The sequence below is a fragment of the Gossypium raimondii genome, chromosome 7, assembly GCF_025698545.1.
Source record: "Gossypium raimondii isolate GPD5lz chromosome 7, ASM2569854v1, whole genome shotgun sequence".
Taxonomy (NCBI): Eukaryota; Viridiplantae; Streptophyta; class Magnoliopsida; order Malvales; family Malvaceae; genus Gossypium; species Gossypium raimondii.
In genome coordinates this window covers 1,677,205-1,696,643 of record NC_068571.1, presented here as the reverse complement: position 1 = coordinate 1,696,643, position 19,439 = coordinate 1,677,205, and the positions used below count along the sequence as shown (strand labels likewise).

At 28.0% G+C, this 19,439-nt stretch overlaps 1 protein-coding gene and 1 pseudogene across 1 annotated transcript; both read right to left on the bottom strand.

Moving 5' to 3' along the window:
• Positions 1-14,972: 14,972 nt before the first annotated feature.
• Positions 14,973-16,984, bottom strand: LOC105768761 (uncharacterized). Its single transcript, XM_012588920.2, has 7 exons — positions 16,778-16,984; positions 16,243-16,290; positions 16,071-16,117; positions 15,860-15,926; positions 15,735-15,778; positions 15,519-15,576; positions 14,973-15,399 (listed from the first exon to the last, which is right to left on the bottom strand). Exons 1-7 carry the CDS (start codon positions 16,835-16,837, stop codon positions 15,349-15,351), a joined length of 375 nt encoding a protein of 124 aa, XP_012444374.1. The 5' UTR covers positions 16,838-16,984; the 3' UTR covers positions 14,973-15,348.
• A 1,286-nt stretch (positions 16,985-18,270) lies between these two features.
• LOC128042424 (photosystem I P700 chlorophyll a apoprotein A1-like) lies at positions 18,271-19,044 on the bottom strand (annotated as a pseudogene).
• Between the last annotated feature and the right edge of the window lie 395 nt (positions 19,045-19,439).

Genomic DNA, 19,439 nt, shown 5'->3' with positions numbered 1-19,439 from the left:
TAAGTAAAATAGAGCAACAAGTAAATAATTTAAGTGAAGTTACATAATTAGATTTGAACAACGTATCTAAAGAAATCTTATCGATGTTAATAATAAATTAGAACAAGTTCTTATTAATCAAAATATAGAACAAGAAATAGATTTAAAACATTCATATTATGGAAATAGTAATATAAGATTAACTTTGTCGGAAGAAGAAGATACTTCCTCGGAAGAATCATCTTCTACAAATAAAAGAAATAAAAACACGAAAAACAAAAAAAATACTATCAATAAAAATATGATTTCCAATCCTATAAACAACTTATAGAACATTGGACAAATAAATTTATTAAGACATCGATAAAAATGAAAGAACAGAATATCTAAAACTAATAGAACAACTTTATGAAAAATATAAAGATTTGTTTACATTATTTAATTATCATTATATGTTAAATTATGGTACTATAGACAATAGTAGTAGTTCTAATAATTCTATCGGTTTAGAATATATAAATGTTACGGTTATAATTACGATGAAGAAAATACTTCAACAAATGAGAAAGAAAATATAGAAATACAGAACCTATGGATCTTGATAAAAGCAGATCATTATGGAAAAAGAAAAATAGAGCCGGTCTTCAAATAGATGACTATCTAAGATCTTTTAATAAAGATTATGAAAAGTTGAAAATACAACTAGAATTTTTGGTAATCAAATCAAAAACATTGCTACAAATGAAATAAAATCTAAAATTTAGGAGAATCATCTACTCATCCAGGTCCCACATAGAATAGATGATCAAAACAAAAGAAATGTTGCTCAAGAAGGAATATACTTAAATCTAACTAATGTTCCTATAGCAGACTATGAAAAAATCATAGATGATTGAGCATAATCTATGACTATTGTTGTTAATAGCAACAACAATATGTACGGGTCAAAAGAAAATTTTCTAAACTATTTTGTTGGAACATCTCAATGAGATGTTCTACAATTTCTAAGAAGATGGGAAGAATCTGAGAAAGGTAAAGAACAAAAAGGGCAGTTAATTAACTAGTTTGGAACTCCCAGAGATCTTTTAAAAGGATTAACGTTTATTCTAAAAATAGAATTTTGTGGCTATACTGATAAAAAAGATCAGGATTGTCAGTCTAATTATATATTGTCAAAAATAAATTATGTGACATTAGATATTTAGAAGAATTTTGTAAAAATTTCTTCATGAATATCAAAACTAAAAAATGAAAATATAGAATTTTAGAAAACCAATATTTTCATAAATTACCACCATCATGGGATGAGATTTGTATAAAAAATACAATTCTTATTTAAAAAGCATAGCAAAATAACTGGAGTAAAACCGAAAACATAGATTATATAGGAAATAGAATTAATTTTGCAAAAGAAATAATAACTTTATTTTGTCTACAAAGTAAGGCTTCTAAACAAATTAAGCATAAATTAAGTAATAAGTATTGTACATAAATTTTAAAAATGAATGAGAATTTGGATGTAAACACATACGTTTTAATACTTATAAAAAACATAAAAAGAAAAATAGAAGATATAACCTAGTTAGATGGAAACCAGAAATAAAAAATACTGGTTATAATAAAAGAAAATATTTGTCGGAAGAAAAACTTCTAAAAACCTAAAAGAACAAATATGTAAATGTTTTATATGTGATGAAGAATGACATATAGCACCAAATTGTCCTAATAAAGGAAAAAGTGCAAGAAAAATTATTAAAACTCTTGAAGAACAAGATTTAGAAATATGTTCGGAAGAGGAAATAAATCCGAGGAAATATTATATAAATTAATATCGAAATAGATTTTGATACGAGATAAAGAAGAATATATATTTATGTTTAATACAGGAAGCAATTCTAATAATCAATTAGAAGAAATTCCTAAGAATGAACAAAAGATATAAAATTAGGAAATATAATCGGAGAAGAAAAGACTTTTCGATGAAATGATAGAAAAATTAATAAAAATCATATTTCTAAAGAAGAAATTTATAAAATATCTAAATATAATATATGGAGTCAAAGACCTATAGAAAAAATAAGTGGTAATACACTAGCTAAAGATACTAGAGGTGGATTAAAGAAATTCCACTTTTAATAAAGATAAAATTAAGAAGATTAAAAGAAATAACCTCAAGTTAGATATATACATTTAAGAATAATAATGATAACTATAAGAGTTTTGTTTAGAAAATGTCATGATATATCAATAATAGCAGCTTTATTAGATAAAAGATTTGAAAATTCAATAAAAGCACTTATTGGAGGAATTCAATCAAATTTACGTAGGAGTAATAGAATTTAAAGTTAAACCAAATTATTTTATATCTATTACAGATCCTTTTGAGAAGAATGTTTATGCCTTAGAATTCGAGACAAAAATTCTGAAATTAATGATTTAGCGAAGATCTAACAATCGGTTGGACTTCTATTAATGAATATACTAATACAGAAGTAGAAATCAAAGAAATTAATAACAAAATTATAGAACTCTTTGAACCTAATAAATTCACTCTTGAAATACAACTAAAATTATTAAATTTAAGAGATTTATCAATAGCAATAGATTGGATGATAGAAAGGATAATTAGTACCAGTACTTATAAACTTGTAAGTACAATAGAATATATATTATCGATGATAAATTATATTTTAAAAATACAGCTATAACAAATACAAATGATAATTTAGTTTTACCTCAAATACTCAAATAGAGGAAGAAGAGGAAAATAAAAGTACAAGTTCTATGCCTTCAACACCAATAGGAATGAAAACAATTCATATTCCTATTTTCCTACAGAACCAAGTAGAAATTCTAGAAACACTAGAATAGAAGAAATACAAACTTCAATAATTATCTAACAAATGAAACTTGGAACAAGAGATATAATTACATTTTCAAATTTTCAATTAGGAAATATTATACATATATTGAAATTACATTTCAATTTAGAGAATATAAAACATATTCTTTGCATGCTTTGTTAAATCTTGGCGCTACAACTAGTAGTTGCAGAAAAAATGTCATTCTTTTAGAAAAATGGAAACCTATGAAACATCCAATAAAAGCTAGAAATATATCACTCTACATAAATAATGTAAGATTTGTAATACCTAAAATATTATGATTTCTGCAATACATGGAGAATATTATTAGGAAATAATTTTATATGCCAACATTTACCATTTTCTATTGATAAAAATTTAATTATGTTATCGTAGAAAAACTTTTGTAAAAATACCATTAGTAGAAAATCATAAATTTGTTTGTGATAAAATTTTACACCATCAAGAAAAGAACAAATTAAATAACTTGAAACAAGTCATTGGTTATTTAAAATATTAGAAAATAATTTGAGTGAAAAACCATTAAAATTATGACAAAATAGTCCTAGATATTGTGAAATTAAATTGGAAAATCCCAATAAAACTATTAGAGTTAAACCAATGATCGATACTAAACAAGATATAAATGAATTTGATATACAAATAAAAGAATTATTAAAAAAGATTAATAGAAATAATTAATAGTCCACATTCTAGTCCAACCTTCTTTGTAAGAAATCATGCTGAAATAAAAAGAGAAAAAGCTAGAATGGTTATTAATTATAAAAGATTAAATCAAAATATTATTTTGATGGATATTTTATTCCAAGAAAGGATGTTTTAATTAATCAAGCTAAACAAGCAAGATATTTTAGTAAATTTGACTGTAAATCAGGATTCTGGCAAATCATGCTAACAAAATAATCCAAGCTTTTGACAGCTTTTAATGCACCTAATGGACATTATCAATGGAAAGTAATGCCACTTGGATTATGTAATACACCACAAATCTTTCAAAGATGGATGGATTCTATATTTAATAAATATAAAAAAATTTGTGTAGCCTATATAGATGATATTTTAATATTTTCAGATACATTAGAAAAACATAGAAAACATTTAAATATCATTTCTCAAGAATTCATAAAACATGGAACCATACTAAGTCCTCGTAAAATAGAACTGAAAAAAAGAAATAGAATTCTTAGGATTAAAATTATCGCAAATCTTAAACTATAAGATCATATTATAGTAAAAATAAAAGAATTTCCTAAAAACATTGAAAATAAAAAGCGACTTCAACATTTTTTGGTAATTGTTAATTATGGAAGAAATTTCTTTCCTAACTTATCTGAAAAAATAGGTAAGTTATATGAAAAACTAAAATAGGATAAACCTTTTATTTGGTCTAAAATAGACTCGAAAATCATAAAAGATTTAAAATCTGAAATAAATTATATTCCAAAAGTTTTTTACCTAAACATGGTGATAAATTAATTTTAGAAACAGATGCCTCACAAAACTATTGGGGTTGTATTTTAAAAGCCAAAACAATAAAAAAATGAAGAATTAATATATGGATATAGTTCAGGAAAATTTAAACCAAATGGAATTAATTATGTTATATATGAAAAGAATTATTAACAATAAAGAAATGAATAAAAACTTTCTCATATATTTAGCACCTGAAAATTTTATTATAAAATTGATAATCGAGCGTTAAACATTTCCTTACTAATAAAAGTTTGGAAACAAGTACCGGAAGAATTAGGTGATACAATGAATTATGTACTTTTAATTTTAAAGTATTATATGTAAAATGAACTAACAATATTATTGTTGATTATCTTAGTAGGTCATATGGATAGAGGTAAAAAAACCTCTAGAAAAAGTTGGTGAATGGGTTAATGTCCATAAAAGACCCAACAAAGGGAAAATAACAAATCTTAATCAAAGATTTGTGACGATACACGCACAAGCATCTTTTTATCCTAATCAAGGATATTATATTAATTATCCAATAGTAAGACAACCAGTTGAAACTTATTTATCATTTACACCAAAAACGATAAGTCAATACCCTTGGTCCCAAGATCCAAACTCAGTATACCAAGCCAGTTATGTTAAAATAATAAAAGGAGCAGAAAAGTTTTGTTCATCAGAAAATTTGTTGAAACAACAACAAATTCAGGAAATATAATATTTTTATAATCTAGGCTTACCACTAGAATTATATAATTTTATTAATGAAATATGGAAAACTCATATTTCTCAACAAATAGCTAATTTCGAAAAGCTCTTACTAAGCTTTCACAATTTTTAGTTGAAAAAACAACTAAAGAAAATAAAGCTCATGATTTATTATTAAAATCTATTTTATATAGAGATTGGAAAGAATTAGAAATTAATTATTTAAATATTAAGGAGAAAAATAATCTTCTTGATATATTTCAATATTTTATTAATAAAGGAACAGCTAGCCCTATTATAAATAAAATGTTTAGGAATGCGTTTATATAATAAGGCTAGAAATATTTTACCTAATAAAATATTTACAAAAATAATGGAGTTATATGTAAGCAACAAGCTCGATTTCAAATAGTTTTTTCGAATACTTTTACAAGCCTATGTTTTTACAAATGATTTAAATGAAAAATTCCTACTATAAAATTTAGGCTTGAGCATGAACCATTTGATATAAGCGGTATTGAATGTGATTTTGTTAAAGAAATAACAGTTCAAAATTTCTCTTTTCATTTATTAAAAGATTTTTCGCATTTATCAAAACGATATTATTACGTATGGTATATGAAGATGATTTTATTATTATTTTCATCTTAACATTAGTAGTCTTATTAGTATAGCTGAAAAAGAAAAATTCTATCAGCCATATCAAAATTGGATTCTTCAAAAAATTATTGGAGGACCCAAACTTTCTGCAGCAAGAGAAGGAAAAAGACATTTGACAAAAAATATTGACAAGTGTTATAATAATCCTAGCTATTATCAAATCCAAGCAGGAATAGATTTAATGATTAAAGCTCAATATTTACTTCAACAAAAAACTTATAATCTCTGGACTGATGGAAGAAGAATATTGGCATACGATACTGGAAACACCCAGGAAGGTAGAGGCAAAGAATCCGTGCAACTATTGAAAATGATAGCTGACATGGAGATTGATGATTTTCCTTCACATATAATAGAAGAAATCAAGAACACGTGGGAGAATTGGAACTCACTAGGATTGTCAATAGATTCATTACATCTAGATGAAATAGAGGAAATGAATTTAGATAATATCCAAGAATGATAAAGTCAAAAAAGGAAGCCATGTGGGAAAATGACAACCAAGTAAGCAACTTGAGAAAACAAACATTCAAGTATGGACAAAATAGGAGGCAACTTAAAGAAAACGGCATCCAGATTAGAGGTGTCCATGGGCCGGGCCCAAAAAAAAAATTTTGGCCCGCCTCCTAGGCCTGGGCCCAGCCCAAAATAAGGGCTTGAAATTTTGTCCATGCCCGACCCAGGAATAAAATCCTAAGCCCGAGCTCAACCCAGCCCAGCCCATTTTTTAATAAACACCAAAATAATATTTTAAAAATAAAAAAATAAAAAAGTATTTTAAAAATATTTTAAAATTAAAAAATAAAAATAAAAAATATATATTTATTAAATTCGGGCCGAGTCGGGCCGGGCCAGGCCCGAGCCAAAAAAGTGGTGCCCGAGGCCTGGCCCATTTTCTAAATGGGCCTCGTTTTTTGCCCAAACCCATATTTAGGGCCTATATTTTTACCCGAACCCTCCCATATTTCGGGCAGACCGTCGGGCCGGGCCAGGCCACCCAGCCCATGGACACCTCTAATCCAGATGCAAACAAAAAATGTTGCAACGTGGAAGCAAATCAATGATTTGACAAGACAAAAAAGAAAGAAACGTGGAAGCAACCATGTCAATAATGGGATGTTATCCTTATCAGAAAAACTATGCGGGATTCAGAGAAAATTAAATAGAACTCAAGAATTCTCCTATAAAAGGGGAAGAAAGGAAGCCTAAAAGGGGCATCAAAAAAAGTTTAGAAAATCTCTCTCCATTCACCTCTCATCCACCATTCTCTTTACTTTTATCCACTATCTTTCCTTTCTTTGTAAAAACCTTTTCCTTTCTACTAATCTTATGTTGTAAATTTGTAATATTATCTACTATCCCATGTATCTGTTGTAATTGGTATCAGAGCTTTGATGTAAAGATTTTGGAGAAATAATATCGCAGTACTCATTGTAAGTTATTATCTTTTATTTACAATTCAATTTATTTCATGCTTATTATATTGTCAATGTTTTTTGTTAAGTATCTTTTTCTTTTTTTAGTCAGCAGAAAGTTTGGGTCCTCCAATCATTTTTGAAGAATCCAAATTTGACATGGTTGATAGAATTTTTATTTTTCAGCTATACCAATAAGACTACTAATGTTAAGATGAAAATAATAATAATAATCATCTTCATATACCATACGTAATAATATGGTTTTGATAAATGCGAAAAATTTTCAATAAATGAAAAGAGAAATTTTGAACTGTTATTTCTTTAACAAAATCTCATTCAATATTGATTATATCAAATGGTTCATGATTAAGTCTAAATTTTATATTGGGAAATTTTCTACTAAAATGTTAAGGAAAAATATTAGATTTAAAAATGAACTTTGTCAAATAAAAATTAAACTATTTAAAACGTGGATCGAGTTCAAACTTGAACATTTAATACTCAAGCTCGGCCTAGCTCATTTTTGTAAGTTCATCATGTTTTATATTATGTAATTTATAATACATAAAAATTAAATATATAGTAGTATAATACTATTATAGTGTAAACATTAAAAAATGTTAAGGTGACTATACATAAAATTTTAATAAATAAAAAATATTAAAAATAATATAAGTATATTTTTATTTTTTTAAAAACAATATGCCTAAGCCTAAATGGGCTTGTGTTATCTATTTACAAATATGAACGGACTTAAGCAAAATTTTAGACTCATATTTCGAGTTGGGCCAGGCTTGACCAAGTATAAAATGTGTTAATATCGTATCTAAGCCCGACCTAGCTCATGAATAGACTTGATCATGGATCGGGTCAGGTTTGAGTTGGGTCGATGCAAAATTTTAGGCTTGACCCAGATAAAAAATGTTAAACCCGAGCCCGGTCCGTCCGTATTAATTTTTTATATAAAAATAAATTTTAAAAATATAATATATCAAATACACTAAAAACATTAAAATAAATGTTTCTCAACAAATTAAAAATACATTATAAATTCGGGCCAAGCTGGGCCTGGGCCAAAAAATCTTACCCGATGCCTGACCCATTTAGAAAATGAGTCTTATTTTTTGTTCAACCCCTATTTTTGAACCAATATTTTTATTCAAACCTCTCACTTTTCGGATGAGTGACTAACCCATGATCAAATCTACTCATCAACACCTCTATTTAGTATTCATCTAGTCCAAATTCTTGCTAAATATTTATTATATTTTACATATTTAGTGGCACTTAATTTTATAACAAATTAAATAGTTTTATTTTTCTTAATACATAATTAAATAGTTTTATATATTTTAGTTTATTATTATTAAGTAGTTATTTTATTTGGATATTTATTATATCATGTGTGAATTTAAATAAGATTCAATTGATTTTGATGGTAAATTTTCCTTTTTTTCTAACTTCAGTATTTTATCTAAAATTATATGGGAAATTTTAGGTAGTGCTTAGAAATCTATCTAGTAATTGTTTGTAATTACATAAGGGCGACATGTTTGGATAACCATTATAATCCCCGAATTGTGTGTAATTGAAGCACTTCAATTATATTTTTCAATTCTTGGGAAAATATAAGAATTGGAGTAATTATGCAGTACTTACATCAAAATCTAATTACACTATGGCTTGTCAAACACTCATAATTGATTTAACTTAAAAAAATCATTTATAATTTAAACTTGTATAAAAATAATTTTTTAAAGTTATAAAAAATTAAAAAGTACAATATCCTGTTTTAGAGGATGTTGTCGGACATAGACATGAGAGAGAGCTCGTGGATTTTTCAATTTGAGATATTTAAAGTTTCGAAATATGGGTGAGACGACATTTGTTATTTTAAAAAAATTCTCATTTTAACATCACCTCAATATAGATTAAAAATAGTTGGATTGTACTAGTTTGTTGCATTGCATACTTCATAACTTCATTCATTTGTAGAATTGTGATGATTCATACTTTGAACAATACATAAAAAAATCTTTATAATCTTTAATTATCTGATTCAGGTTTAGATGATAAAATGAGTATATGTTAAAAGTTAAAAGGAATAACCCGGCAAATATGAAATACTAGTGCAATTAGATAAAATTACGTATAATATATATTTTTCTTGTTATTTTTATTAGTAATCGTATAACCGACTACTTTCTTGGACTAACATATTACATATGATGATTCGATTTCAATTATTGTTCCTTATTTTTATATATATATTTTTGTATTGATACTTTTTATAGTAATTAATATTTAAATACATATAAATTATGTATTTACACTTTAAGAGTCAAACATATCTAGAGAAATATAATTATTTGTCATTATAAGATAGTGTAATTATGTAACATCTCGATTTCGGACCTAGTCGGAACAGTGATTTTGGGACCACAAATCTAATGAGGAAAAAAATTATTTTATTATATTTTTATTGTCTACAAATAGAAATTAGACCATTGGTTAAATTGTGGACAAAAATGGATATGAGATAAGTGAAATAGGATATTTTTAAGCGAAGGGTATTTTAGTTATTTAATAATAAAAAAGAATTAAAAAGGGGAAAAGATGGCAAAATATGCTCATCTTCTTCATTTAGCCGAATTTAGCAAAGGGGAAGCCATAGTTAGGGTTTTCAAGCTTCCAAGCTCCGTAATTAAGAAGAACGAAATCCGAAGTTAGAACGGGAAAAGAAAAAGGTTGAAGACTAAAGTGCTAGATTTGATCATATTTTGTACCAAGGTAAGTTTACGGTAAATAAATGCAATATTTTGATAATTATTATTAATGCTGCTATTTTTCAACAATTATGTATTTATTTCATGAAAATATCTAATGTTGACTTAAGTATGAGATGACAGATAATCAGTGATAAAAGCCCCGTTGAAACATTGGTAATGTATTGGATACAAATGTCATGACATTAAAGGAATGAGATCTCATGTAAGACCATGTCTGGGACATGGCATTGACATCATTGAGATTATGAAATGTCCCATGTAAGACCATGTATGGGACATGGCATTGGCACCGATATAAGAACTCTTATGTAAGACCATATCTGGGACATGACATGGGCACCGATATGAGAACTCCCATGTAAGACCATATCTGGGATATGGCATTGGCAGTACAGAAAACATCCCATGTAAGACTATGTCTGGGACATAACTTTGGCATGTATTATCAGACAGGAGTCCCGAGTATCCTTAGTATTCCAAATGATTCAACGGGCTAATAAATAGACCATGTTACATGAAAGTTCAGATAAAAGCATAATAATAAATTTAGGTGGGTTATAAGGATTGAGAATATCTCAGTTATCAGTTGAGAAAAAAATTCAGCAAGGGAGGAGTAAGTTATAATCATGAGTTATTTAAGTAAGCAAGTAAGTAAACAAGTAAGTAAAGAAGCGAGTAAAGATTCTAATGTTTGATGAAATTTATGAGTATGATTATTTATGATAAATGTTATTATTTATTTACTTGTAAACTTACTAAGTTTTATGCTTACTTTCTTTATTTTTCTTATTTTTATAGTATCGCTAAGTCAATTCGAGGATCACAAGGACATCGAAGTTCGTCTCACACTATCTACAGACATCTCGGTATTATGTGATTTCGAAATGTGTAAAGCTATGGCATGTAATTTTGAGTGTTTTTATATGATATGGCTAATGGTTAGCTATTGAAATGGCAAAGTAAGAACATGTTTGGTGTTATGGATGCCTAAATGATAGTAAATACAAAGAAATTATAAAAGAGTAAAAATTTGCAATGGAACAGTTTTTGGACAGCAGCAGTGATGTGATTTTGAAAAATCACCAAGGATAGTAGAAATGAAATTAGAGAGGGAATGAGACATAGAATTAAAGCTTATCGAGAATATTTTCACACGAAAGAAACGATGTAAGCAAAGGAATTTTATATTAGGAGATATTTTAATTTTAGTGAGACAGGGTCAGAGTTGTTTTTAAAGTCCCCTGTTCTGACTTTAGAAAATCATTAAAAATTGTACAGAAATAATTATGATTCATAATTTATATATCTAGAATCCTTAGTGAGTCTATTTTCAAAAGAAACAAACTAGAACATTATATGAATTCTGTACAATGAGATAACTGATTTTTAGTATAGAGAGGTCAGAACTGTCGAATAGAGAAACATGGGAGAATTTAACTAATAAACTTTACTAATTGGCTAATCCAAAAATTCTGAAAATTTTATATTAAGAAGATATTTGATTCTAGTTTCAGGGAAAATTTACGGATCTAAATTTTGAGTTTCGTAACTCGAGTTATAATTAAATTAGTGACTGTCGCGCGAGTGGACAGCTTTACTGTAAATAGTGATATAAGTTATTTTTTATTTGTTTAAGTATTCAGAAAATTTTTAATGTTTCCGGTTTGGATCCAAATCATTTTTGTTGCATGTTTTTTAGGGTCTCGAGGGTTATTTTTAGGGACATATTGATTGAACGTGAGCGAATTAATTTTAAAAGCAAATTTTTATTCTCTGAACTGGTAAGTTAAATCAGATAATACCTCGTACTCGACTCCGGCAACAATCTCAGATAAGGGGTGTTACAAATTATGTATAGTACAAACACAAATAATACATAACCAAATAACTACAATAAAAATCAATCGAGTACAAAGTATAGTGATTTGAAAATCGGAATATACTAAATCTAGATAAATCCAACTTAAAATCAAAATAAAATTTAAATTTAAAATCTACTTATCATATAACTTAAACATGAACACTGAATACATCAAACTTGTTAAACACAAGTGATGTTTGATTGCCAGGAAATTCATAATTTGGGATAGGACAGGATGCACTGAATCAAGATACTCCATATAGGTTTCGAACATCCTAGTCTTTTATGGGGAGAAGACAGTAAAGGATGTAAACCGAGAGAGACCATCAATGGCGGAGCCGCTAAGAGACTTATTGCTCCCTTAAAATAATAAATTTTTAATTTAGATCTTTTATAATTTATAAAATTTTAAATTAGTAATGGTAATATTATATTTTAATCCTCTAAAAAATAATAAAAATTTGATTTAACTTTTTAAAGATTATAAAGATATAGACTATTAAACTAATAAATTTAATTTCGACTAACTCAACCACTTGGACCATGGATTTTAGTTGTAATAGAGATAACATGGTTTAACGTTTTCCTTTGATGTAGTTGTTTCTTCTTCCGCTACTCTTTTCTATAAATGGAACCCACACACACACAACTGTTTCATCTTTTGACATAGATTGATTGCCTTTCACATAGCAATGCCAAAGCCAATTAATCAAACTAATTTACATTTAATTAGTATTATCGAGCTTAAATTCAATTCAACTTGAACTTTAAAAGTAAAATTTGTTTCAACCCTAAACACTAAACCCTAAACCTTAAAATTTGTTTCACTTAACGTTGAATTATGTATCCTAATTAACCAATTATACGTTTTGGAGAAATTAATTATTACAATAATATTTTTATTTAATTGAAACTATTTCCCAAAAATAATAATTAAATTTAAATTTTAATATTTTACTAACAAGCGATATAATCAATTACCACATTTGATGAATATCAAATTATGACTTATTGACCAAGTGTTTATTTACCCACGAATAACATCATTGTACGAAAATTACCACATTTGATGAAAAATATTATTATAAAGATAATGTTATCTAACTTTAAAGAATACCCATTTGGCACGGGTTCGAATCGTGTTACCCCATCCTTTACCTTAATATTGTATCAAAAGAAACTATCAATTACTGCATTTAATAAAAAATACTTCTCAAAAATACAATTTTATAGTGTACCCAAAATACTTGTCAACAATTTTTTTCTCAATTTTATATTTAACAATAATTTTTAAAAATAATTATAGGAATATTTGTTGAAAAATTTGCATTTTGTGGGAACTTTGAGGCATATTTTCAATAGGTAAAACTAGATAGTTGAATCATAATTTTATGGTTTCATATTCTAATCCATGAGACATTTACAACGGTATATCATATGCCTCGAAGTAAGCTACTTGGAAATATTGTTGAGAAAAAATAAAAAGCTTAGATCCCACATTGGTTAAATACCAAGTGAGGGGATTTGTTTATATATGTGAACTTTCTTAAAAATTAATTGAATGACTAAACTTGTAACCTTGTCTTATGTGCAAGGGGGTGTTAGTCCTCCCCATACGGGGTTGGGTCGGTGCACTTGCAAGATGTAGGCAACGTGAAATATTTGTCTATTTTAGACCAACACAAATTTACTTTCCAATAAATCTATTTATATTTTTTATTTAATGGCAAATTTTAGTGATATTTTTCTATAATTACAAAATTCTACATGCCTATAAAATGTCATGATTCTTAATGGTTTTTTTGCACACTTTCATACTCTCTAAGAATTTCTCTTGCCGAAAATTTGTTATTCTCAAAATTCTCTTTTTCCATCTTTCGTGTTTTATAAATATTATGGTGATAGAAAAATGCATTGTTCGTTCGATTGATCACGGTAGATGTGCTACTACTTTGATCACTGCTTTTGATCCTGGGAGACTTTCGACCAACGTTACTTCAAGTAACGTAGGAGCGGCCAAATTTGTCTTAAGGAAACCGTGTTTCACAAGCCTCAACGATTCATAAAATCTCAATTCTCATTTATTTCAATTGTTTATTATGGTTTTATTTTATTTCCATATTTGATAAATTAACTATAAATAATTTTGTTCATATTTTATTTTATATTTTTTTTGTTATAGTTATTTTTTTTTTGTTCGCTAACCTGTTTTGTGTAATAATATTTTATATTACTATAAAAATTAATTTTTGGTGAAAAAATTATTCACAAGGTTTATTCTTTACTTGGCAAAGCCTTTTATGCCTTACCAACTAAGAGAAGTTGCATTGATTCATTGTTTTTACGTGTGTACCAAAAAGACTTAGAGGTAAACTACACTCAAAGTTATTAAACTATTAATAAGTTTACGTTTTGGTCGTTCAACTTTAAAAAATTACAAAATAATCATAAAATTATTTGAAAGTTTTCATTTAAATCACTAAACTATTTGAAAACTTTTATTCAAGTCACTAGTTACTTGGATGTTAAGTTTTCTTTTTCTTCTTTTAAAGTCCAACTAGCGAGCTCTAAGTCACGATTTGTATGATGAATTAATACCCATCAACAAATAGAAGAATATATCTTAAATCCAAGTCCATCTAACAGTTAATGTCAAAAATCGAAAAAGAATACCATTTGGATTTTAGTTCACAAATTTATGAAGTTTAAAAGTTGTTTTATGAAAAACCAAACAGTAGAAAAAAAGGGAAATAAAACTTTTGATTAGTGCGAGATAGTGCGAATAAAGAATGCTATACAACAATAATTTTAACAACTTAGTGACTTAAATTAAAACTTTCAAATAATTCAATGATCATTTTATAATTTAAAATTGAGTGCAGTATACTCGAAATTTTTAACAAGAAAATTTATTATTAGAAACCCAACGTATTTCTAAAATGAACACGATCCATTCATTCACCATGTGAAATATTTTATGGTTTTATATATGCTTTTACATGATAATCACATCATCTGTTATCTGTTGTTTGCAAGATTGCTTGCTCAAATGATTAGAAGTAAAATTTTAGATTATGCAATTAAATATTTAAATGCATATTAAATTATTTTAAACTTTAAAATTATAAAATCAGTTCACCGATCTGATTGGCCCAATTATAAAATTATTAAAAATTAAAAAATATTAAAAAAGTTAAAAACCCGGTTCAACTGATTTAATCACCGGTTCAATTAGTCGGTATCGTTTCCCAATCTAACTGGTTCAAAACCATTCTCTAGACCGATACCCCGACCAGTCCGACCTGGTCCAATTCAAACATCATTGTCCTTGAGGGAGGTACGGCCAATATTTAACAATCCAGCCTTAGTCTACCAAGTTAGCAAAAACTAGGATAATTTTAGGGTCCATAACCATTCCAATAACAAAATTACATCAAGTTCATTTCCCATTTAAGGTTTCAAGCTGAAATATTCACCTGTGATTCGACCGACTTGCGTTATATGATGCCCGGTTTAGTTTAATCGTGAAGAATGAAAACAATCGAGCACCCAAGCACAAAAAGATGAGAAACTTTAACATTGATGCATTACCAGAGACGGTTCTCAATCACAGCCGAAACAATGCCCTTCAAGGTGTCCTGCATAAAACCGGGTATCGTATGAATTTCACTATTTTGTCTACTTTGTTGGATATGCAAAACATTCATATAACATATGAAGCAAAAGCGAATTACAAACTTGTGTTATAGAACAGTACCATGCTATGGTCTTTGAGACCGAGAGAAAGAACTAAAGGCATAGACGACCCCGAGGAACTGCAAATACGAACCAAGATATAAAGCAAAGAGATATCTGAGTTCAAACTGTTGACAGATTTGTAAGTTTATTGTATTACATTCAATGGACAAAACTAGAAGTAGAATCCTAATTTACGTCGTCTAAAAAATGTCGATTTAATAGAAAATAAACAGACCTTATGTGTTCGATAAGCTGACGGGTAATTGCCGGTAGCATTGGCTGCAAATCATGCATTCATTCAAGATTCAGGACAGGTATGAACAACCAAGATAACATATACAACAGAACTATCTGGCTTACCTCGTCTCGTTTGCCAAATATTACGGACACATTGAAAGTTGGCTGGACCGTAAAACCTTCCTCCTTTCTGGCAACCGACAATATACATGCTCAGATGCATTTCAGATTATGATTATCATCATAATAATTTGAATAACTCAAAGAATAACTCGATAATAAAAAAATCACAGATCTTCCCCTTTTGTAACGAAAGAAAAAGTACGAGGCGAACCTTGCTTGTAGTATTGTTCCCATAGTTCCAATCTGGGTAGCCATAACCTGAGAAATCATTAGCATATTACAAGTTATGGATACCACCCTCGACATCACACAAATACGCATAAATGCAATACCAAAACCCAAAGTTTGATCGGAAAAAAGGAAGTGGAAAGGCTTGTACTCACAAGAAAATGATCGTCGTAACGGCAAACGACTAGATCGGTTTTGTTCCCCTACCAAGCAAAAGGTATGAAATTGAGAATGTATAAATGACAAGACATTTACAAAGAAATTTGGACATATTAATGAATTCAGAAACCAAATCCAGAGCAACAAAATTCACTTCTGAATATGCAAAGCTCATTAGCAATAATAAAAGCCTGGATTTTTTTACAACAGCAAAAGGAATATAATCCAATCCAACAAATCAAATTCCTATCAATCATATACTTCATCATATTTTGTTCAAATTAATTTAAAAAATGCAGTATAATAAAACAAAAAAATGGGGAAAAATTCAAATCATAATAAAGAAAGAACACCAATTATTCATGAAATTGTCAGTAAGAATATAAAACAACCATCTTAAACAAACCCAGTAATCAAAATCTTTAAAACCCTTGGTAATTCATGCTTTGTTATGCTATTATAAATAAAATCGTTAAACCCCCAGAAAAAGCCAATAAGATTCTGAGAAAGAACGAAGAACCCTTTTTTTACCTTGATTTCGACTGAGAGATTCTTGTAAGGAACAGGAAAACGTTGTTCTAAGCCACCCATTTTTTTTTTCTTTTCCTCTATAGAAACTCTTTGAGAATTTGAGAAGAAATCTTATTTCATTACAAAGTGCATCTCTATAGGGTAGTCTTCTGTATTTCGTGCCTTTTTCTTCTTTCTTTTCCTCTTATTTGTTAGGGATGCTATAATTATTGGAGACTGAAGTTCCTAAACTTGGAAGCTATAATTAGTGTAAAAATAGCGGTAGCGATAAGATTAGATATTGTAATAATATTATAGTGTGGGACAAAAAATAAGCTTAACGTACCGTACCGTACTTAATCACCTATCCAAACCCACCTTTACTCAAATAAAAGGAGCTAAATCGATTGAATTAAAAATATTTCAAAATTAGTAAAAAAAAATTACAAGGAGTAACTTTTTAAAAAAATTATAAATATTTATTTAATTATTATTGATATATCACTTCAATCGATTAAATTACTAGTTCGATTATTAGAATATCGTATATCAGGGGTGAGATCAGAGGTTGGTAGGTGTTCCGACTCCCCCTAAAATAAAAAGTTTTCTATTTAGATCCTTTGAAATTTTTAAAATTTTAAATTAATAAAGGTAAAATTGCAGTTTACCTCATAAAAAAATTTCTGGCTTTGCCTCTGTCGTATATGACACTTTAAATTGTACCACATCATAACAGAAAAATTTATATATACTTTTTTGTTTTTAAGTAAGAATGTAATACAATCTCATTCTACCACATCATGAAAATTTTGTATTTTCTAAATTTAGAAATCAAGATAAATTTATTTGTGAAATTTAAATACCAAAATGAATAAAAATAAACCTCAGTTATATTATAAAAATTTCTTTGAGAAACAATACAAATAAGAGAAAGCGTATAATTACAGGATTTATAGCCCAAAAGCCCAACAGGTTGGGCTGTATTAGGTTAACAATTAATTAACTCTAAAAAAATAAAATATAATGTTAAATTGTAAAAATATTTACTCCTCTTAAAAAATAGTCAATTAGTACGTTTATGTATGTGAAAATTACAAATTTGAAATATTGGAGTGTGTTTAAAATAATATATAATAAAAATTTAGTCAAATTTTACTATTTATTATGAGTTGTAAATTTAGTTATCTACTCTAATTTGATCAATTTTAATTTTTTTTATTTTAATTTTTTTCTAAATGCTTTTTGTATTAAATCTCACTAAGTGTGAGTCATATTTAAATTTATAACTAAAATGCCAAAAAATGCCTTTTTTTTAATTATGAAAATAGGTCTAAATTTTGAAAATTTACAAGAATAAGTCGATATAAGTAAAACACTTCTAGACGCTTTCAACTGGAAGCGCTTTTTGCACAAGTGACCGCACCTTTTTTTTTTGTGTGTGTCATCCATTCTCGTAAATTTTCAAAAATTTGACCTATTTCCATAATTTTTCTTAAATGGTATTTTCTGGAATTCTAATCTAAATTTATTTTGAGTTTAAATTTGAGTATTTTCCAACTATTCAAGATAAATTCATATAGAAGTGAGATCTCTTTTGGGTCTACTCCAGCATTTAGAAATTGGTTTATCGGTAAAGACACATGCACTTGATGCCCCGCCCGAGAAAGGGACCCAAGCCTTAGTAGCCCTGCTAAATGGTGATTCAACATAGATTCTACATATTGGAACCAAGCCAATTTTGGGGCCGCTTTGTGATAATGGAACCAACCGGCAAAAAGCATTAAGGCTGCAAAGACTAATGCACCGATTGCAGTACAATAGAGTTGTACTTCACTAGTTATTCTAAATGATCGCCAAATCTGAAAAAAACCAGAGGTTATTTGTATTCCTCGGAAACCCCTACCCACATCGCCATTCAAGATTTCTTGGCCCACTATTGGCCAAACCACTTGGGTGCTAGGTCCAATGTGAGTAGGATCACTAAGCCATGCTTCATAATTGGAAAAATGAGCACCGTGGAAATACATGCTTCACAACCATAGAAAGATGATGGAGAGTTGACTGAAATGTGCACTAAATATTTAGTGAGAGATCTCCTCCAAATCACTGGTATGGCTATCAAAATAGTGAGCATCAATATATAGGTTCCAGATCCAAGTGGTAGTATCGGATCCCTTAGCTATTGTTATTGAGAAATGGCTCAACCTAGCTTATTTCTCGTAAGAATTTTTTATGGGATCCCTATCTACCAAAATTTTTACTTCTAGTTCCGGTGAACGAATAATCATTGAGTCCTCCTCTTTTCGGACATATCTATTATATTTAATATTGATTGATTTTAATTATATACATTTGGATGTTGCAACTTCAAAAAATAAAACACATAAAAAGACAATTTTTTTTTGAGATTCCCACTTTTCAATAACATTTAAAAGGGAAAAAAAAAATCTCTATCCTGTTTAAATTTGGGCTCCATTCTCTTCTGTTTCTTTTTTCAACATACCTATCAAAATTTCTAAAACGGGTATTTTGATAACTTTACACTAAAAAAATAACACTATTTTTGAATTAACATTAATAGAGGAAATGAAATAAAAGTAAAAGTAAAAGTAAAAATTGTAAATAAATATTAAAATCCTAAAATCTAACCCGATTCTGAGATCATAGATATTAAATTTAAGAT